Source organism: Eleginops maclovinus, chromosome 11, assembly GCF_036324505.1.
Source record: "Eleginops maclovinus isolate JMC-PN-2008 ecotype Puerto Natales chromosome 11, JC_Emac_rtc_rv5, whole genome shotgun sequence".
NCBI lineage: Eukaryota > Metazoa > Chordata > Actinopteri > Perciformes > Eleginopidae > Eleginops > Eleginops maclovinus.
In genome coordinates this window covers 25,268,505-25,291,098 of record NC_086359.1, presented here as the reverse complement: position 1 = coordinate 25,291,098, position 22,594 = coordinate 25,268,505, and the positions used below count along the sequence as shown (strand labels likewise).

Here is a 22,594-nt window from a genome sequence, read left to right as displayed (position 1 = left end):
AACACGACTAACAATCCTACTCGCTCTGTAGTGATCTTCATTGGAGTCAGCCTGGTGAGAAGAAGCTGACCGGTGGAAACAACTGGCAACCCAAATCTGCTCCTTCTACCACCTGGAACCCTGCAGCCATGGTAGGTTCTCCTATCTGCCTCTACAGTATCTGCTTCTACGCCCAACCAGAAAAAACTTGAGGCACACCAGAATGTGTTCTTTCAGCAGCGTTTCACACCGGTTCTTTCCGCAGCGTTTCACATCGGTTTCACACACTGTGCTGTAAGTCCAGTTTTGGCATGTACAGTTCTCTCATCTGAACCTGGAGAATACCTGCAGAACCGTGTCCGGACATCACACAGACTAGGGCACTGGCAGGGTCTGTGAGATGTCCGGTCTGACCAACCTCAAGATTCAAAGGTTTATTTATAACATACAGTATCTCACAAAAGTGAGTACATCCCTCACATTTTTGTAAATATGTTATATCTTTTCATGGGACAACACTGAAGATATGACACTTTGATCCAATGTAAAGTAGTCAGTGTACAGCTTGTATAACAGTGTAAATTTGCTGTGCCCTCAAAATAACTCAACACACAGCCATTAATGTCTAAACCGCTGGCAACAAAAGTGAGTACACCCCTAAGTGAAAATGGCAAAATTGTGCCCAAAGTGTCAATATTTGGTGTGGCCACCATTATTTTCCAGAACTGCCTTAACTCTCTTGGGCATAGAGTTCACTAGAGCTTCACAGGTTGCCACTGGAATCCTCTTCCACTCCTCCATGATGACATCACGGAGCTGATGGATGTTAGAGACCTTGCGCTCCTCCACCTTCCGTTTGAGGATGTGTGTTGAGTTTTGAGGGCACATCAAATTGACACTGTTATACAAGCTGTACACTGACTACTTTACATCGGATCAAAGTGTCATATCTTCAGTGTTGTCCCATGAAAAGATATAATAAAATATTTACAAAAATGTGAGATACTGTATATACAATGTATCAAATACTTAGATCGCAGGTTCCTCAACAGTGCAATTTACGAGACCTAAAAAAAAAAAAAAAAATCTAAAATAGTGCAAACTCAGGAGTTTAATAGTTGTATGGCCTGTGGAGTGAAACTGTCTCTGAGTCTGGTGGTCAAACACTCACCACTCCGTAGTTTCAAAGCAGAGCTGAGTCTTGACTGCTCACTGCAGCGCTGTATAGTCCGTGTCAGCGGTCTGTCCTGTTTCAGTCTCTGCCTGTCAGCAGGCAGAAGCAGCAGTGAGATGTGATCTGATTTGCCGAAAGGAGGGCGGGGGAGAGCTTTATGTCTATGTCGGGAAGGGGAATAAACATGGTCCAGTGTGTTTCCACCGCGCGTCGGGCAGCTTATTTGCTGGTAGTCCCTCGTCAGGACTTTCTTCATGTTGGTGCAGTTAAAGTCATAGGTAGGAGGCCGGCTCCCACGTTTCCGCCGCCTCACTAGCACCCAGGCCAGGGATCCCCGCTTTGTCTTGCTCCTGCACCGCTCAGCTACAGCAGCCACAACAACAAAAGGTAGCCATGGCGATTCCCCATTGCACTCAAAGAAATAACTTGTAGAATTTACTTAATAAAATCCTTGTAAGTATTTGCACTCAAACTTTCTAAGTAAATTTTAATCCTGTTATATCAAGTATAACTTACTTACCAGTATCAAGTACAATGTACTTACTACTAACCTTAACATTTGTGAAGATATTAAGTAAATGTTATTTAATTATTTTCATACAAGGACCATCAGTTATCAAAATATTAAGTAAATCTTACATGTCTGTAATATTTACTGTTATGAAGTGAATAAGTAGATTTTACTAATTTTTTCTGTTTGATAATTACGTAGTTGTATTAAGTTGTTTTACTCACTCTACTTATGCAATGTTACTTATTTTCTTTTGATAAATCTTAACCTTATGCAGTTAATATACTTCTACCACATACCACACAATTAAAATGTAATGCAATTAACTGTTTATTTAGTCAGAACAGCCATGCTCTCTGATGGAGATACTCCATCATTCACACATTATATTATCTTAACGTTGGGGCGGGGGGCAACAAAAAATGTCGGAGGTCCGTTGAATGCTCATTCACATGACTGCTTTTCTTCACCAATTTTTTTTTTTTTTTTTTAAATAACTAAAATATCACTGGTGGTGACCATACATACTGCCTGTCAAAATGTTTAACCCATGTTTTAAGGGCATCAAATAGAAATGAGAATATCACAAGGAAGAAAAAAAACACAACAGGAGGTGAAGTTTTACAGCGACAGAGCTAACACCACCAAAATTCTAAAAGGAAAATATGTTTTACCATTAGTAAAATTAACAATCAATGCCACTCCAACCCAATGTTTTTGTCTCCAAGTATTACAATATATCAAAGATAAAACACTCCATTTGTCGGCAAATATTACAAAGATGTGGTTGTGTCAATATTATCTTGCTCTCAAAGACAAACACACATACAACACAACACATAACACAAATTAACGGGAAGCCAAAAGCATTTGACAACTTCCAACAACTGGTTGGGATGGTGATCAGGTGGAAGCATTTAAGCCAGCAATTTGGACTTTAAAGCTTGTATTTTTGGGGACAGCTTAATGCCATCCAAATCCAAGAAAAGTTTTTGGAAAACTTCAAAAGTGTATCGAAGAGCTGGTGGATATGCAAGGTTGAGGGCATAAATGAGTCCCATAAGCAATGCGCATGCTTTAGCGGTGCATCCACATCCTTCGATCATCTCCTTTCCTTCAACAATGATGGACACAGCTGGATCCTCTGCACCATGAACCACCAGGATTTTGAGGACATGTTGCATGGCATCACTGCGGCAGTCCTCCTGCATACAATTTACAAGAAAAAAAGACAGTTCTATTGAGCGACAAATCAGAATTTCTTCATTCATAATGACGTCATTTCCAGAAAGTAAATCATTAAGCTGATTCTGAGCTGTAATCATACTTTACCTGGCAATCTTCAAAAAGGTCCTCCCCTTTCTCACCCAGGTACACAATGAGGCTGCGGATAACAGTGTCACGTTTCTCCTCAATGCTTTGGTTCTGTTAACAGTTTAATATAGTGTCAATATTGAAGCCTTATTCATAAACAATGAACTGTCTCAGGAAAACACAAGAGCATACTGTACATGCGGAGGAGTCATGTGAGCCAGTGTTGAAGCTACTGAGTGTGAGAATTTGTGCTGTATATGCTTACGAATGTGTGTGTGAGAAGAGAGTCAGAAAACTGAAGGTCCATCTTCCTACAAAAAAGTGAGCAAGCACACCTGACTTAGTCTGTACAAAAACGGTCTCAGCGTGGTCCCCAAAACACCTCCCTTTGCCTTCATCAGGGTAATAAGTTTCGGTGTGTAGTTGTCAAGTTTGTACATGAAGCTCTGCTCCAGGGACATTGTAGATATCCTCCTGAATTCTTCCTTGATCTGCAATGACATAAATGACAAATACAATAATCAGGAAAGGAGATCAATAATCTGGTGCTAAATGAAAGTTCAAATTATGAGAGAATTTAAACCTTCCAGATATTCATGGTGATATTTATTATAGAAACATTGTTAGTGCCCAAACATTGTTAGTTACAGTTCATACTTGTAAGAGTATAGATTCACCTACCCCATCTTCACAAAACAATGCAGGCCATCTCTCTCTGAAGATCTCAGCAGTTGGACTTTCACTCACAATCTCAAGCCTTCGAATCGAGAATGTTTTGGCCATTTTCTCTTGAATCACCTTGTTGTTGTTACTCTTCTTTACCTCATTAAGAAGTTCCTGTCTTTCAATCTCCAGACTGTTGCTTGTTTCTCCACTTGGATGTGGAGGAAGGTAGTTCACCTCTGCTTCTGGTTATGAACCGAAGCTCGTCTACAATCTCATCTATACACCTAATAGAGACGTTGAAGATGCAGTCTAATTTAAGTAATAGGGACCCAAGCTCATCAACAATGACTTGAACAAAATCTTCACCCTCACTGACAAGTGTTTCATCAGAAGTAACTTCACTTTCATCTACCAGCCAACTACCATCCTCTGTTCCCTGACTTGAGTATGTCTGAAATATAGCATGTTTAAAATCGTCAAGGCTGTGAGGATTGTGCTTCCTACTTTTGTGTGAGGCAAAAGTAGAATAAATATTAGTAGTGTAATCACAATCCTTAAAAACACAATGAACAGTTTCGTGCTTTTTTAGATGAACTGCAATGTGTTCAAAATATTGCCTCTCGGTGTGAACACTATATGAATTGCATACAAGACATGAAAATGAATTAATTTGCCCTAACTGTTCTGCTTTCCTATGATCTCTAGACAAATGGGTATGAAGGGCCCCCCAACTTTTAAATGAACAAGGACAATCTGAGAACAAGCAGGGTATTGTCCGACCTTGACCAGTGTGGCAATGTTTTAATCTATAGTGCTTTATGAGATCTAAACGTTTTGAGGCACTGAAATCACATTTTTTGCATGACCATCTCATAGCATAACATTCCTACTGTTTCTCCCTGATGATGCCAGCATGGAAACCCTTTAATCTGTCCTCAATCTGTCCACTGCCCTCATCCTACCTGCAAGGTCACCCTGTAAATCACAATTTAAAATATTAAGAGTGAATAATGGCTAATACTAACCGCAGCAATATTATATCATGCATAGATTTGTACTTGCCTGAATGAGACTCACACTCCCTGAACTCACACTCCACTCCACTCTTGCAAAAATCCTCCAACAAGTGACACCTCAACTCACTTCTTTCTGTTGAGAGAAATATATTAATAGCACAAAATACAGATTAACTTCATAAATACAATGTTTTAAGTCTAAACTAAAGCAATGATGCGTTCTGAGTTTTTTCACAGCATAAACATACATATATTTATTTTTGTTTAAATACATTAAATAGGTCTATGTAAAGAGCCTATTTAAAACGAGTAATGTATTCTCTGTTCTGGAATGCTAGAAACTCGGTGAATCTCTGATCTAACTCTGCAACACTCATGCAGAACTCCCTTATAAAATTGAGTTTTTAGGTGTAGGTCGAGTAAAATAAATTTCACATAGGTAATGCAACATTAGAAGCCAGTTTAAGTCTAAGCATTTTAGTAGGAAAATGTGGGCTTACTTCAGCCTAAGTTAGTGCTAACTTATCAAAGTTAGGCATGGCTAACATTGCCGCCAAAAGTTTTAGAGGTATTTTTTTTTCTACTAGATGTATCTAGACCTTAAACCCCTAAATATATATAAAAACAACTCGTCGTTTTGAGTTGAGAAATGTTAAGGTACGCGTGGTAAACTTTATTGTACTTTTTATCCAAATAAATGGCAGCTCACCTCTTTACAGACCTAATACATTGTCATAGTCTTGTCCAGACCAAAAGGGCTAGCTAACGTTATGGCATCACAACTAGCTAATATGCTAATATGAACGTTACAGTGACAACACGTATTATTGCGTTTAGCAGCAAGACTCAAACTATAAAAATGCATAGAATTCCATATATTATCACAAATCTAAAACAGAAGGCAATACTTACAGCTTTACTCTCAATAAAAAGAAAACGGCGACTCCAGTGTCTCATCACAACCGTCTTCAGCCCAACCGTCTGAAGTTCTGACTTCTGTGATTTTGGCGGTCAAACGACGCACGCGCGATTTCAAATGGAACTTTTCAGAATAAAAGTTACTTGATATTTTCAGGTGTTGGTGCTATGACAATAAAGCATGTAAATGGTATGAGCAAATCTCTAATAATATGTACTCTTCCCACTCAATTAATGAATTACCTGAATATACTGGGTATATACTTCTGTTTTTAACTAGTTCTAGCTGAAACTTGATATTTCAATGTAAAAATTACTACTTTTGAATTAATATATATTACTACACCCAAAAATCATTTTTTTGAGTGTGTCTGCCTGTCTCTGTGATCGACTGCTGTCCTCAGTTGGTGATGTGTAGAAGTTCCTCTCTACCTGATGTGTGGTAGAGTCGGCGTGGTCGGCTTGCATGTTGACAGGGCAGCCCACAATCCATTCAGGTGAATGGCCTTAGAAAAGTCAGTAAAATCATGTATCCTCATGACCTAAATGGAACATCTACCAGCTAGGGCTGCAGCTATCGAATATTTTAGTAATCGAGTATTCTACCAATTATTCCATTGATTAATCGAGTAATTGGATAAGACGTTTTAGGAGAATTTTACAGGACAGTAAAGGGGTTAAAGAGAAATGAACAACTAATTGGTTTCCTTTTTAGAAAAATCTACATTTTTATTGCACAATCACATTTTTGGGGTTTAAAGAAATCTTTGTCTGAAATTCAAAAATAAATATAAAAAATAAAATCACAATTTCAAATACATTTAAAAAAGGTAAATACAACCTAAAACTAAGGCATACATTTAACAATGATATAACAATAATAATAATAATAATAATAATCACATTTTGGGGTTTAAAGAAATCAAACAAATAGAAAAAATAAAATAATTTTAAAATGAATTAAATAATAAAATATAGACAAATACAAGCTAAAACTAAGGCACACACTTAAATAATAAAAAATGTGTGTGTGTGTCAGCCTTTAAAGTAGCATGTGGTTGCAATGAAGAAAAGTGAGCATATCAACATGCTCAGAGCTCAGGCTTGCCTTGTGCTTTAATGCAATGTTTCCTGCTGCAGAAAACAGACGCTATGATGGCGTTGATGTTGCTGGAATGTACAGAAAGGACACTGCCAGCGTTGGATATCGCGCTGCATTTGTTTTCCACCATAACAGTGGATTCTCCTTCTTAGACAGTGGATGTTCTCCGAAATACATCAAGACCTCCTTCTGCACAGTTTGGTTTAAATGCTGCTCCCCATCCTCTTCATCACTGATGCTGGAGTCTGATGATGATCCCAGTATTTTGTTGATGAACGATGTTGCACCCTTGGCATGCGTTACTGGGTCGCCTTGTGCTGTGCTTGAGGCTCCATTTTCATTTTTGTTGAGCTGCCTTTCTTCTTTTTTGGCAGCAAGTGCCAAGGTTTGCACTGTGCTTTGTACCTTGAATACTTCTTCAGCCTGCAAGAACTTAAGTTTTCTAAACCTGGGATCCAGAGCAGCCACAGTTCGGACTGCGTTTGGAGATACAGGTTGAAACAAAAACAGTCCTTGCCATCTTGCTGTGATCTGCTCTACCACATGAGCCTGGTATGACTTGACTACTGCAGTCTCAAAAGCTGAGGTCTGTATGGACTTCTTAAGGCTTTGCACTAGCTGTGGAAGTGCAGAGAGGGTAACATATTGTTGCCCACTGCCAAACACCGTTGTTCTGCCCCTGGCATTGAAAGTGTGTTTTTTGTAACGTATGTGGCATAGGTTCCTGTACCTTTAAGAGGGAATGCTCTAAGGGAGGGGCTGCTAGTTAGGTGACCGGAAGTCACAAGCACGTTATTCACATAGAGAGCATGCAGGATCGACAGCTTGATCAGCTCTTCCATTAAGATGCAGTTCCACATCTTCTTGTTTGTTAAAGCAACGTCTGTAAGTGTTATTTTTATTTTCCATGTGTTGAATTATAGATTTACTTCTTTATGCTTACTGTTTAGCTTTATTAATACTTACCTTATGTTTGTATTGTGTTTACAGTTTCACGAAATTACCATTAAACTACACGAGTAATCCTCAACACGCTGTGGAGTTTTTTGGGAAACGTTTAACTGAATGGATAGTTAGCTTGCTTGGCTAGCGAGCCCATTACAGTGAAAAGACGGCAACACAGCTAACAAGATAGCCGAAGACAGCCATCTTACAGAGCTAAATTGCTAACCGGCTAACGGAAAGACATCCATACAGCCTGTACGCCATCATATCTGTTGCTGGTATTAAAAACGCACCGTCATTATGTCAGCAGCTAACAGTAAAAACAAAGAAAATGGAGATAATAAGTCTGTGAGCTCTCGCTCTTCCGGTACATCGTCCAGCTCAAAGATGTCTATGGCTGTGGCCATGGCCAAAGCAAAAGCTGAAGCAGCGCAAGCTAGAGCGGCGCATTCAAAAAGGGAAATTGAATTAAAGGTAGAGCAAGCACGGATTAATGCCAATCTTGACGCATTAAACGAAGAGAAAGAAAAAGATGCTGCCATAGCGGAGGCTGATTCTCTGATGGCTGGTATGAGAGAACAGTGGTTCGAAGTGGTCAGTGAGGCTGCCAGTAAAGTATCAAAAAAAAGCAAAGAAGAGCGTACTGCTGCTTAGGTGGCAGAGCAAGCCAGTATAACTGCAGTTGATTCGCCAGCCAATATAAATGGTGACAATCCCACATTACCAAACCCACAAAGCATCAGCCAAGCCCAAGACACCACTCCTTATGAGACTACGTCATTCTACGCATCTCAAGTGTCGCATTATAGAGAGACTACACCTGACTACACACCGCAAGTCCCTCATCATATTAAAGCGTCGCCACATTATAGCCTAAATAAGCATTTGCCATCCCCTGTACATCAGCCTGTCCATGGAGCGCCCTGTAGAGTTGGATGCGACCACTCTCAAACCACCAATGACCTCGCTAAATATCTGGCCCGCAGCCACCTCGTGACATCAGGACTCACTGTATACGATGAACAACCAATGAACTACTGGTCATGGAAAATGTCGTTCCATAGTGCTATTGACAACCTGGACTTGTCTGCTGGAGAACAGCTCGACCTTCTCACCAAGTATCTCGGAAAAGAGTCAGCAGAACAGGTTAAACGGATTAAATCGGTCAATATCAGACACCCGCCTACTGGATTGACTATGGCATGGGAGCGGCTCGACGAGCTATACGGCTCACCGGAGACCGTCGAACAGGCCCTCTTTGGTAAACTGGAAAGCTTCCCCAGAATCACAACAAAGGATCCACCGAGACTTCGAGATTTAGCAGATCTGTTGTCAGAGCTGGAAGCAGCTAAACAAGATGGCTACTTCACCGGTCTTTCATACTTGGACACTTCAAGAGGAGTCAATCCTATAATTGAGAAACTCCCACACAACATTCAGGAAAAGTGGATCTACTTCGGATCACGATACAAACGTGACCATTCGGTCAGTTTCCCTCCTTTCTCTGTGTTTGTCGACTTCATTCGCAATGAAGCAAAAGCACGTACAGACCCAAGCTTCAACCTCTTCACACAAGTTCCAGCAGAGAAAAAGAACAAGTGGGAGAGGCCTATGAAGGCGCCTGTATACGTTCACAAGACCCAAGTCTCTTCAGTGGACAAGCCTGAGTCAAGAGTAGGTAACAAACCAGTGGACCCAAGCAAACACTGCCCCCTACATGGAAAGCCTCACCCCCTGATGAAATGCAGAGGCTTTCGAGAAAAGAGTTTAGAGGAACGCAAACAGTTACTCAAAGAACACTACATCTGCTTTCGCTGTTGCTCCTCCACAGAGCATCTCGCCAGGAACTGCTCCGCCGATGTCAAATGTATGGAATGTGAGAGCACCAACCACACGACAGCACTACACCCTGGACCAGCAACCTGGAAGTCCAATTCGTCCCCTCCCGCTTCAGAGCATAGTGGGGAGGAGGACAAAGCGGAGGCCCAGGAGGTCACTTCGAGGTGCACTCAAGTGTGTGGCGAAGGATTAAGTGCGAGAGCCTGTGCTAAGATCTGCCTCGTCAGTGTGTACCCCACTGGACACAGACAGGAGTCCAAGAGGATGTACGCAATACTCGATGATCAAAGTAACCGCTCCCTTGCACGTTCAGAGTTCTTTGATGTCTTTAAGATCTCTGGGTGCTCCTACGAATACACTCTCAAGACATGTGCAGGACTTAAAGAGACAGCGGGGAGAAGAGCCATCGGTTACACTATCGAGTCACTGGACAAGAAACTTAGCTTTCCTCTACCTACGCTTCTCGAATGCAACGAAGTCCCTGACAATCGAGCTGAGATACCTACCCCGGACGCCGCACGCCACCATACTCACCTGAAACGTATTGCAGATGAAATACCACCTCTCGATCCTGATGCTAACGTACTCCTCCTTCTGGGAAGAGACATTCTGAGGTTACACAAGGTCAGAGATCAGATTAATGGTCCAGGCAATGCACCCTTTGCCCAGAGACTGGACCTAGGGTGGGTCGTCATCGGTGACGTTTGCCTTGGAGGTGCACACAGATCACCACAGGTGAACAGCTATAAAACATCCATCCTAGAGAACGGTCGTGCTACCCATCTACAGCCATGCAACAACCAAATCAAAGTGAAAGAGGTTTTCAGTCAAGCACCTACATATCAAAACCATCCAGTACCTACCTTCGCATATAGCTTAGGAAAGCTAGCAGAAGACAGCTTAGGCCAAGCCATCTTCACTCGTACTGCCGATGATCACAGACTTGCACCTTCCATGGAGGATCTAGAGTTCCTTCACATCATGGATGCTGAGTTCCACCAAGACAGCTCCAAAAGCTGGGTCGGACCTCTGCCTTTCCGATCCCCAAGACAACGGCTGCCCAACAACAGGAGACAAGTGCATGACCGCCTCCTCTCGCTCCGCCGCACTCTGGAAAAACGACCGCAGATGAAGGCCCACTTTCTAGAGTTCATGCAGAACATGCTTAGCAGAGGACATGCAGAGATCGCTCCACCCCTGCAAGTAGGGAAAGAATGCTGGTACTTACCCCTGTTCGGCGTGTACCATCCCAAAAAGCCGGACAAGATCCGAGTGGTCTTCGACAGCAGCGCATCACATGAAGGAGTCTCACTCAACGATGTCCTGCTCACCGGCCCGGACCTGAACAACAGCCTGCTAGGCGTACTTATGAGGTTCAGGAAGGAGCAAGTAGCCATTACGGCTGACATCGAACACATGTTCCACTGCTTCGTGGTGAAGGAAGACCACAGGGACTATCTCCGCTTCCTATGGTACAGGGACAATGATCCTACCTGCAATGTCGTGGACTACCGGATGCGAGTGCACCTTTTTGGGAACAGTCCTTCTCCTGCTGTGGCCGTGTACGGTCTGAGAAGAGCGGCCAAAGAAGCAGAGGCAGAGTATGGCAGTGACGCAAGAAGACTCATTGAACGTGAGTTCTATGTTGACGATGCTTTGAAGTCGTTCGCTACTGAGGAAGAGGCCATCAGCGTTCTTGGAAGAACACAGAAGATGCTTTCAGCCTCTAACCTCAGGTTGCACAAGATTGCATCAAATCGACCAGCAGTCATTCACGCATTCCCACCTCAAGATCGCTCCAAAGACGTCAACAACTTGGATCTCTTTGTCGATGACCTGCCAGTCCAACGTAGTCTTGGATTGTCTTGGAACATGCGAGCAGACACCTTCACATTCCAGATTGAAAACGACAAAAAGCCATTCACTCGCAGAGGGGTGCTGTCAACCGTAAACAGTCTATATGACCCTCTAGGGTTTGTTGCACCGGTCTCTGTTCACGGAAGGCTGATACTCAGAGAGCTCACCACGCAGGCAGAGGATTGGGACTCACCACTCCCAAAAAACATGGAGATCGAGTGGACAAGATGGAAAGAGTCGCTTCAGGACTTACAGGACCTCCAGATACCTCGTCCTTACACGTCCCTCTCTACCGCAGGTGCACAAGTAAGAGAACTCTGTGTTTTTGCAGATGCATCGGTGAAAGCTGTCGCAGCTGTGGCCTACATTAAGGTGACGAACCACGAAAACCAACCCGAGGTTGGCTTTGTCTTCGGGAAGGCAAAGCTGGCGCCTCAGCCTGACCTCACTATCCCAAGACTAGAGTTGTGCGCTGCTGTACTTGCTGTGGAGATAGCCGAGCTGATAGTTGAAGAGATGGATGTCACATTCAACAACATCACATACTACACAGATAGCAAGGTTGTCTTGGGATACATCCACAACCAGTCGAGGAGATTCTATGTGTTCGTGCATAACAGGGTTCAACGTATTCGTCAATCACCCTGTCTCGGCCAGTGGAAGTACGTCCGTACAGACCTTAATCCAGCCGACGTTGGAACAAGAACAGCTACTCCAGCCCTCCTACGCAGCACAACATGGCTCACCGGGCCAGACTTTCTTAAGAGTGAATCCTTGTCCACGCCTGAAACTGAAGAGAGCTACGACCTCATCGATCCTTCCTCTGACTCTGAAGTACGTCCTCAGGTGACCACAAGTATCACACATGCAGCCATAGGTATGGTTCATCCTCAACGCTTTGAACGCTTCTCTAAGTTCAGCACTCTCGTCACAGCAGTTGCACACCTGATCCATGTAGCACACTCCTTCATCCGCCCTGTGCAAGGCGAGTGCCAAGGGTGGCACATCTGTCGTCCTACAGAGGAAGAGCTGGCGAGAGCTAAAGTGTGCATCATGAGGAGTGTTCAGAACCATTGTTATGCAGAAGAGCTGAAGTGCATAGCCAAAGGGTTCCCCATTCCATCCTCCAGCAGCCTCTGGAAGTTGCATCCTCTCCAAGACCCAGATCAACTCCTAAGAGTAGGAGGACGCACAGCACAAGCAGGTTTAAACATGAATGAAACACACCCCATCATCATCCCTGGCCAGTATCATCTGGCGACTCTGCTGGTGTGTCACTATCACGAGGCTGTGAAACACCAGGGAAGACATCTTACTGAAGGTGCAATACGGGCTGCTGGTTTCTGGCTGGTGGGAGGCAAAACGCTGTATCGGCAGTCTGCTGTACAGATGCGTCACCTGCAGGAAACTGCGAGGAAAAACCGAACATCAACAGATGGCCGATCTGCCAGCAGAACGACTCCAAGTAGCACCTCCATTCACCTACGTAGGTGTTGATGTTTTTGGGCCATGGGAAGTCGTCTCACGCCGCACAAGAGGAGGACACGCTAACTCTAAACGATGGGCTGTGATGTTCTCATGCATGAGTTCAAGGGCAGTTCATATTGAAGTGATCGAGGCAATGAGCACCAGCAGCTTCATCAACGCTTTGAGAAGGTTCTTTGCCATCAGGGGCCCCGCAAAACAGATTCGGTCCGACTGTGGCACGAACTTCGTCGGCGCTTCCCGAGAGCTGGAGATGGACAAGACAAGTCCTACTTTCCAGAAAGTGGAAAAGTACCTGAGCACTCAGAGTTGCACCTGGGTGTTTAATCCGCCCCACGCATCCCACATGGGGGGAGCGTGGGAACGTATGATTGGCATCGCTCGCCGTATACTGGATTGTATGCTGTTGGAAGAAAAGAAATCTCGTCTGACCCATGAAGTTCTCACAACATTCATGTCCGAGGTAACTGCTGTCATGAACGCGAGACCACTCATCCCAGTGTCATCAGATCCGGAGTCGCCTCTCATCCTCACCCCGGCAATGCTCCTGACCCTCAAAACAGGCTCTACTCCTCCTCCTCCTCCTGGCCACTTTGATGAGGCAGATCTCTTCAAAGAGGAATGGAAGCAAGTTCAAAGCCTAGCTGACATCTTTTGGAGCAGATGGAGGAGTGAATATCTCAAAACCCTGCAGCTACGTCACAAGTGGCAAGGAAAGAAGCCTTGTCTCCAAGAAGGGGACATCATTCTCTTAAAAGATAGTCAAGCAAAGAGTGATGAATGGCCCATGGGCATTCTCACCAAGACCTTTCCAGGAGAAGATGGACTGGTTCGGAAAGTTGAAGTGGAAGTCGTCAAAGGTGGAACCAAGAAGACGTTCTTTCGTCCTGTTACAGAAGTTGTTCTGCTTCTGTCTCCTAAGACTGATTCTGTTAATTAATGTAGAGTCTTGTAAGACCCTAAGTGGGGAGTGTTCTGCCCCTGGCATTGAAAGTGTGTTTTTTGTAACGTATGTGGCATAGGTTCCTGTACCTTTAAGAGGGAATGCTCTAAGGGAGGGGCTGCTAGTTAGGTGACCGGAAGTCACAAGCACGTTATTCACATAGAGAGCATGCAGGATCGACAGCTTGATCAGCTCTTCCATTAAGATGCAGTTCCACATCTTCTTGTTTGTTAAAGCAACGTCTGTAAGTGTTATCTTTATTTTCCATGTGTTGAATTATAGATTTACTTCTTTATGCTTACTGTTTAGCTTTATTAATACTTACCTTATGTTTGTATTGTGTTTACAGTTTCACGAAATTACCATTAAACTACATGAGTAATCCTCAACACGCTGTGGAGTTTTTTGGGAAACGTTTAACTGAATGGATAGTTAGCTTGCTTGGCTAGCGAGCCCATTACAACCGTAGCTCCATCAAATGTCTCAAGGGCCTGGCTCAGCTCCTCAATCAGGTTCCACTGTTAGGGCTTGAGATCAAGGTAGTTTTGTTTTCCTCTCTGAGTCACTGCTGGGTCAGAGAGTGTAGCAGTCACTGGCCATCGTTGTTCCAGCAGCCTGGATAGCATGTGATAAGTGCTGTTCCAGCGAGTACTTACATCTTGCACCAGCATGGTTGGTGCATGCCAGCTCACTCCTCTTAAAATGTTCGGCAAGGCATCTTGCAGCAGCCACACACTTCGAGGTAGCTTGGTGGTTCTTCAGAGCACTTTGCACAACCAAGTTCAGGGTGTGACCTGCACATCGAACTGATGCCCATCCATGCTTTTCGGCCAAAATCTTCACCGCTGCTGCAACATTGGCACCGTTGTCGTGGACAACAGCTTTGATTTTCTGTGGTGGAATGTCGAATTTGGCAATAACATTCTCAAGCCATTCTGCAATATTTGCCACAGTGTCTCTCTCTTCAAGGGGCATCGTTGTCAGGCTGTGGGACTCCATTTCCTAATCCTCCCCAAGTAAATGACAAGTCACCCCCAGATATGCCTCAGTAGCAACGCTTGTCCAAATGTCAGTTGTCAGTGCAATGCAGTCACTCTCCTTTATGATGTTCTTTAACTTGTCTTTGATTTCTTCATACTTTTTCTCCATCATTTTCATGAAATAAGTTCTCGAGGAAAGCGTGTACCTGGGATTGAAAGGGGAAATAATCTTCCGAAAGCCCTCATCCTCCACCATGGACAGCGGGCGCATGGCTGTGTCAATCTTGTTAAAAAATCTTGCCGCCTCAGTTGAACATGATGCAGCTGTCCGCATGAAGCTGTCCATACGACTCTGTGATTTACTGGGGGAAAAAGGAGAAATAATAAATATTTAGATTTATTACTAGGCCTAAATATCATACTGTAAGTTCATAAGACTGGCAAATGTACATGTGTTTACTATGTTGAAACGCACTGCAGTCAAACTATACTGAATAGGCCTATACCTGCTGTATTGGATAATTTGTGCATCTCTCTCTCTCTCTTTCTCAGCAAAGCAAACTTGCTTTCTGTGCTATTTTATGCATAACTGAAGAGAGCGAGAACATATATGTAATTAGCATAATAACACGAATGGAGCTCAGGCTTTCACAAATTGACAGCAGCATTATATTTCCTGTGGTTATTTTCTTGAGCACATTTTAGCTAACTTAAGGACATCATAACCTGTTGCCACCATTGATTTAAGTTCTAAACTAGCCATTGCATACAGCCATAATTAAAGTCTTTACTATCCTTTATCCCAACTAGCAAACATAATGATAATGATAATTATTTACGTTTTAATGCTAACGCTAGCGTTACCTTGTGTTGGGTCCGCTCCGTGGGCTGGATGCCTTCTTTTCAGATGCTGAAGCATGGAAGACGTACTGTTGTGGTACGCGAGTTCAGTTTAGCAATGGATACACTGTGCACTGTTTTTTTCCCTTTTCAGTGTGTAATGATCCCAAACTTTTTCTTGTTCCTGTCTCTTCCGTTCGCTGCTTGCTGTTTTTTTAATGACGCCATTTTGACTTTCGCACCGTCAAATTACGTTTCTGTCTACTTTACGTCAGTCGTCAGAGCCGTCTCTTTCAACGACTCTGTGTCGTAAATCAACACAAAGCGTTGTCCCACTAATGATCATCCTTGAGAAACACAGAGCACCGCCATTTTATAGAGCTAGTTATATGGAAACGAAGCCTCGATTTTTCCCATCCTAGTTGTAAAGTGTGGATGCAGAAAAATAAAAAGGACAAGGGACTGCCTTATACAACCCCAGTGCCGCCGCTCCCATAACGCGCATTACGCGCTGTGCGTAGGGCACCAAGTGTCGAGGGGGCACCACCAAAAATAGCCTAATGAAAAATCGTCATAATAATTATAAGGCCGAAATTATTTCAGTAGACTATAGAAATATGAGGCACTTTTTAGGCATACTACTCAAAGGTACCGATGGTGCCCCCCTCTCCCCTCCCCTCCCCACTCACTCATCACAACTCATAATGTTTTTTTATTGGGGGGGGGGGGGGGGCATCATGAAGGAATTATGCTTAGGGCACCAAAATGGCTAGCAGCGGCACTGTACAACCCTCACTGTGATAAGACCAGACCGATTCTGTTGACCAATGTAGCCAAAACACGTTGTCGCATGTACTGCATGTATGAGAAGCAGAAGACTTTGAAATGACATTTGAGTTGTACTGCTATATTAAACACAGAGAGCACAGCTGGCCTCAGTGAGGGCAGTCAATACTGAAAGGAAAATATTCCCCCAACCACCATAATGAGCTCACACTGGAGGTATTGATGATGGAGCCCAGTGTCAGAGGATGATCAAAAGCCTCTAATTTTCTCGGAAGCCAGAAAGGAAGAGTTGATGACTTGATGGAAGCAGATAGACACAACCTCCATCAGCCAGTAAAGGATGAGCTGTTTGTGTGACTGAAATAAAGCGAGCCTCATCGCGTGCTTACTGCCTGTGAGCCCCGCTGAGTGAGGCGCACCTGAACAGACTGCACATTGTCAGAGAGGAGCAGCTCTGAGGAGAGCTCGGTGCAATGAACGAGCGCTGTGATCTATGATGAAAGCACCCGTTTTGGCAGCAGCGTCACGTCTGACTCACTTGTGCCTCCCTTGCCAGTGACTGAATAGTTCATGGAATGGATCCCCCCCCCTCCCACACCGAGAGACATCAGACAAATCTCGATTTGTTTTCATTGCAGGGGCTGTTGGCAAAGCAAGGAAGGGGGGGGGGGGTTGCACTTTTCTCTCAAATCTTTTTCCACAAGGAGCACCTGCCAGTTACCTAATGCTCTCCCCAGGACTCAAACACTCTCCGGTCTGCTTTCCGTTCCCCCTCATTCTCTGGGCAAAATCTTCATGTGTTTGGGTCGGAGCTGAACTCAAAATGTGTCTGGATAGGAAAGGAATGTTTGGCATTCTGCAGGATGGTTCAATGTGATCAGACTCTGTCTGTCAGGGTAAGGCTGCAGGGTTTCTATCTTTCAGGTCTTTGTGATGAACGTGTTGCCCTCTCTCTAAACCATGTAGGTTTTCAGGGTTCCCGCTGGGTTCTGCGTCTTAGCGCTGACTGAATGTCTTCCTCCCTGATCATCAAGTTTCGATGGACAGTGGTTTTGGTAGACTTTCAACTTTGCTCTGAGTGTCTGAGCTTCTTTTAAAGCCTTTCATATTTCCATCTGGTGTGTACCTTCCTACGTCACAATCTCTGTGGAGCTCTTTTAAGCCTAACTGTAGGATATTAAGTTATGGTTTGTAATCTTAGTATTCCTGAAGTAGTTGAAGTGATGCTTTAATTAAGTATGTATTAATAAAGCAAATAGTTAAGTAGGGTTAGTTTATTAGATTATGTTTGATTTATTGCTTTTTTATTCCTGGTTCAACATGTAACGTTGAAAGGGGTGTATTAGTTTTCTATCCAGTGCAAATCCTCATATTGACTATGGAATACTGCAATTGCCTTCCTTGAAGCTATTGAATGTTTTGAATGAAGCAGTGAAAAGCAGCTTCTGATTTGGTAAAAGGCCATATGACTGCTCAAATGAGAACATCCTCTGACTGATCAGAGCTGAGGTGGAACATGAAATTGATTATTATTGATGTTACTGATCTATATAGTTTCCCCAAAGTCTCAATCAGGACATTCCTGACTAGATGTCTTCTGGTTACTCTAACTAAATGCACATCGACTAAATTTGATGATTAATAATAATGTGAATATGAGCCTGGTACCACTGTCCTGATTCCTGTTCTGTCACCTCAGGCTCCATCTGTCATGGCATTCCCTGCAACCACACCCACAGGCATCATGGCATATGGAATGGTAAGTCTGCTAGTGCACACACAAAGGAGAATGACTTAAACATGAATTGCTCTGTAGCAAAAGTGTGTGTGTGTGTGTGTGTGTGTGTGTGTGTGTGTGTGTGTGTGTGTGTGTGTGTGTGTGTGTGTGTGTGTGTGTGTGTGTGTGTGTGTGTGTGTGTGTGTGTGTGTGTGTGTGTGTGTGTGTGTGTGTGTGTGTGTGTGTGTGTGTGTGTGTGTGTGTGTGTGTGTGTGTGTGTGTGTGTGTGTGTGTGTGTGTGTGTGTGTGTGTGTGTGTGTGTGTGTGTGTGTGTGTGTGTGTGTGTGTGTGTGTGTGTGTGTGTGTGTGTGTGTGTGTGTGTGTGTGTGTGTGTGTGTGTGTGTGTGTGTTCTCTGAATGACGGTGTCTCCTCCTGGCTGAACTGTAGCCCTTAGTGATGAAGCTCAGAGTCCTCACTGAACTGTCTGGTTTCCTTCACAGTTAGAACCTTATTTTAGGAGGTGTTTGTTTTTTTGTCTCCGAGCTTTTCTCTTTTGTAATCAGTTCAAAGCGGCTTTATTGGCATGTAAGTTAAAAGAAACAATGTGGCCAAAGCATCAAAATACAAAATAATTACGCAACTTTAACATACATTTCAAATTGTTACATATTAATTCTATATGTACAGTAATCCATCATTGTGGTATCACATTTTCTTCCTCAGCCCCCCCAAGTGAGCTCCATGATGATGACCCAGCCCACCATGATGTACTCCCAGCCAGCAAACCCTTTTGGCCCCAACCCCGGAGCACAGGTAATGGATGTCCCCCCCTCCTCACCTGAGCTCAATGATCCAACCTGAACCGCGTTAACCTTCATAATACATCAACAAGTTGTTGTTAATTGTAAACAAAATACAACAACGTGCATGTGTGTAGTATACATACACACATTTTGATATTGTTATCAGGCACCTAACCAAAGTAAGCTTTTATTCTGGAGAAATAAACAACACAACAAAACTGGCTTCTCAGATCCATCAGATGATATCACAAACACATTTGATCGATCCATGACTAAAAGAATGTCTCACAGGATCGGAGAATCCCTGAGCTAAGCTGCACATGTGTTACTGCTTTGCACAGCGTCGGTCCCGGTCCAGTAGGAGGACTCCAGCTCGGATCTTTCTCTACACATTACTTGTCTGGGTACTGGTTCTGCATTTCCGGGCAATAACAAAAAGTTTTTTGTTTTTTTTCTATCTTACTAGATGCAGTTTATGTAACCTGAAGGAGGGGGGGGGTCTTATCCCAAACCCATCTGAAGATGATTTACATCAATGTCAACTATCCAAGCAAAGCGTGCAGTTTGCTTCTAAGGAATGTCTCTCTCTGAGAATAAAAAGTCCAATCAGACTTAATGAACTCATGGTGAGTGGGGGGGGGGCATCACAGTGGACATTGTGCCCCTCTGGTCCTGTGGAAGTCTTAGAAGAGGAGGAGCATACTGCCATCCAACACCCTGTGGACAGGTTCAGCCCGACTCCATCCTGGACTAAGAGAAACTCAACAGCTTTCTGCTGTCTGTACCTTGGGGAAACAGTGAGGGTGGTTGACACAGTAATACGGAGTTGTCTTTTTTTGTTCCTCTTTCTCCAGGTGAGCGAGGGAGTCACTTATTTTGATTGTCAATCATGATTACATAAAGCATCCCCCACAGTAGGAGAACAGACATGTTTAAGTATTGTTTGCAGCAGACATTCCGTATGTATTGTTTGTATTTATTTATGATTACCTAAAGAGAAAATGACAAAAAAAGTAAATGTAACTTGTCGCTGACCTCTATGTGGAAGACCTTCAGATTTCTTCATAGGAATGGTTGATTGAAGAATTGGATTTTGAGTGATTGAGATGATCTTTTTGAAAAATAATTAATATAAAGTTTAAAGAGACCTTTTGCTGTTGGGTCTCTAAATATTCTCTGTACCCGCATGATGCCTTGTATCTGTGGCTATGGGGGTCACACTAAGGATCTGTATAAACAATTTTTAAAATTCAATAAAACCATAACGATGGGGAAGATTTCTACAAAACTGGCGAGGGAACATATTTCACACATCAGCAGAGCACTAGACTTTATGATGATGAGACGGCGGTGGAGAGGAATCTGCATTTATGCTTTTGACGCTTTTGGATGCCATTTATTCTTCCGTTTAACAAGCTGCTGCTGCCCTCTGAACATGAATGTGCGGGGGCCCTTTCATGCTCAGATCATTTTTCCATAGCTCTGGGGCACTAAGACAATGTGGCCGCAGCGGGTGAGGCTCAGGTCACACTGCTGACAGATGGCTAGGGGGGGGCAGAAAGGTTTAATGTTCAGCAGAATAGAGCACTGTGGATCGGTGCTTTGTGTAAATAAAACGTTCCTGCCAATCACAGGGCTGGACGAGTGCAGTAACAGAGATGATCTGAACATAAAAGTGGCCCTTTATCCATCACTGAGCCTTCTGCCGCATCCACCCTACAGATTCTATTTTTGTTTGTTTGATTTTTCCAATAAAGTGCAAGCTTCAACACTTTGACTGTTTTAGTCATTGAAGAAAAATATATTGGGCCCTTCGCCCATTAGAAAATAATTACAGTTGTTTCTGACAGACATGATGAAGACTCGGGCTCATGGTGAAGACTCAGGCTCATGGTGAAGACTCAGGCTCATGGTGAAGACCTAGGCACATGGTGAAGACTCAGACTCATGATGAAGACTGGACTCAGGCTCATGATGAAGACTCAGGCTCATGATGAAGACTCAGGCTCATGATGAAGACTTAGACTCATGGTGAAGACTTAGGCACATGGTGAAGACTCAGACTCATGATGAAGACTAGTGCTCATGATGAAGACTGGACTCAGGCTCATGATGAAGACTCAGGCTCATGATGAAGACTCAGGCTCATGATGAAGACTCAGGCTTATGTTGAAGACTCAGACTCATGATATGAAGACTCAGACTCATGATGAAGACTCATGGTGAAGACATGATGAAGCTCTCTGTGGAATCTGTCAGCCCGAACAGTCCGCAGTCCAAATGTTGTGGTCAGCTACTGTATATCCTGGTGGAGTTATGTTTCCATTAACCTTCCCTCCAGATGTTCCTTCTGACTCTTTGCTAACACCGTTAGCTCGTCCGTTTCACTAGCCAGTGGTCTTATGTTGCAGAAGACAGGACACAGCGTTTCTCCTTTTCTACATCACCCTCCCCTTCTTACTCTCTTCGGTTCACCCTGCATCCTCTGTGTTCTTCTCCAGATTTCAGTGGGGATAGCAGTTGTTCTGACCATCATATCAGCCAGCTGTTCCCTGGTCGAAACAAAGCAGCTACAGTGGGGCAAAAAAGTATTTAGTCAGCCGCCAATTGTGCAAGTTCTCCCATTTAAAAAGATGAGAGAGGCCTGTATAAAATCCAGGAAATCACATTGTAGGATTTTTAATGAATTAATTGGTCAATTCCTCTGTAAAATAAGTATTTGGTCACCTACAAACAAGCAAGATTTCTGGCTCTCACAGACCTGTAACTTCTTCTTTAAGAGGCTCCTCTGTCCTCCACTCGTTACCTGTATTAATGGCACCTTTTTGAACTCGTTATCAGTATAAAAGACACCTGTCCACAACCTCAAACAGTCATACTCCAAACTCCACTATGGCCAAGACCAAAGAGCTGTCAAAGGAGACCAGAGACAAAATTGTAGACCTGCACCAGGCTGGGAAAACTGAATCTGCAATAGGTAAGCAGCTTGGTGTGAAGAAATCAACTGTGGGAGCAATTATTAGAAAATGGAAGACATACAAGACCACTGCTAATCTCCCTCGATCTGGGGCTCCACGCAAGATCTCACCCCGTGGGGTCAAAATGATCACAAGAACGGTGAGCAAAAATCCCAGAACCACACGGGGGGACCTAGTGAATGACCTGCAGAGAGCTGGGACCAAAGTAACAGAGGCTACCATCAGTAACACACTACGCCGCCAGGGACTTAAATCCTGCAGTTCCAGACGTGTCCCCCTGCTTAAGCCAGTACATGTCCAGGCCCGTCTGAAGTTTGCTAGAGGGCATTTGGATGATCCAGAAGAGGATTGGGAGAATGTCATATGGTCAGATGAAACCAAAATAGAACTTTTTGCTAAAAACTCAACTCGTCGTGTTTGGAGGAGAAAGAATGCAGAGTTGCATCCAAAGAACACCATACCTACTGTGAAGCATGGGGGTGGAAACATCATGCTTTGGGGCTGTTTTTCTGCAAAGGGACCAGGACGACTGATCCGTGGAAAGGAAAGAATGAATGGGGCCATGTATCGTGAGAGTTTGAGTGAAAACCTCCTTCCATCAGCAAGGGCACTGAAGATGAAGTGTGGCTGGGTCTTTCAGCATGACAATGATCCCAAACACACCGCCAGGGCAACGAAGGAGTGGCTTCGTAAGAAGCATTTCAAGGTCCTGGAGTGGCCTAGCCAGTCTCCAGATCTCA

At 43.8% G+C, this 22,594-nt stretch overlaps 2 protein-coding genes across 20 annotated transcripts in view; one reads left to right on the top strand and one right to left on the bottom strand.

Moving 5' to 3' along the window:
• LOC134871870 (phosphatidylinositol-binding clathrin assembly protein-like) overlaps positions 1-20,650 on the top strand; it is a 41,332-nt gene extending 20,682 nt beyond the window's left edge. For 17 of the 19 annotated variants that reach the window (XM_063894853.1, XM_063894856.1, XM_063894854.1 and 14 more), the window contains 4 exons: positions 32-131; positions 18,055-18,114; positions 18,797-18,886; positions 19,343-20,650. In XM_063894853.1, coding sequence (XP_063750923.1) covers positions 32-131; positions 18,055-18,114; positions 18,797-18,886; positions 19,343-19,357 — 265 coding nt within the window. In that variant the 3' untranslated portion in view covers positions 19,358-20,650. Of the gene's footprint in view, positions 1-31; positions 132-18,054; positions 18,115-18,796; positions 18,887-19,342 lie in introns of those variants that run through there. The other 2 variants (XR_010166745.1, XR_010166746.1) reach the window with 2 other exon arrangements.
• Positions 2,565-4,119, bottom strand: LOC134871882 (uncharacterized). Its single transcript, XM_063894883.1, has 4 exons — positions 3,660-4,119; positions 3,314-3,469; positions 2,997-3,089; positions 2,565-2,869 (listed from the first exon to the last, which is right to left on the bottom strand). Exons 1-4 carry the CDS (start codon positions 3,759-3,761, stop codon positions 2,582-2,584), a joined length of 639 nt encoding a protein of 212 aa, XP_063750953.1. The 5' UTR covers positions 3,762-4,119; the 3' UTR covers positions 2,565-2,581.
• Positions 20,651-22,594: the final 1,944 nt, after the last annotated feature.

Excerpts from the sequence above, each read along its gene's own strand:
- LOC134871882 (XM_063894883.1), bottom strand. The coding sequence starts at position 3,761 with ATGGCCAAAACATTCTCGATTCGAAGGCTTGAGATTGTGAGTGAAAGT. Across the intron at positions 3,470-3,659 it reads CATTGTTTTGTGAAGATGGG|ATCAAGGAAGAATTCAGGAG; the intron begins GTAGGTGAATCT and ends ATGTCATTGCAG. Across the intron at positions 2,870-2,996 it reads ACCTTTTTGAAGATTGCCAG|GAGGACTGCCGCAGTGATGC; the intron begins GTAAAGTATGAT and ends AATTGTATGCAG.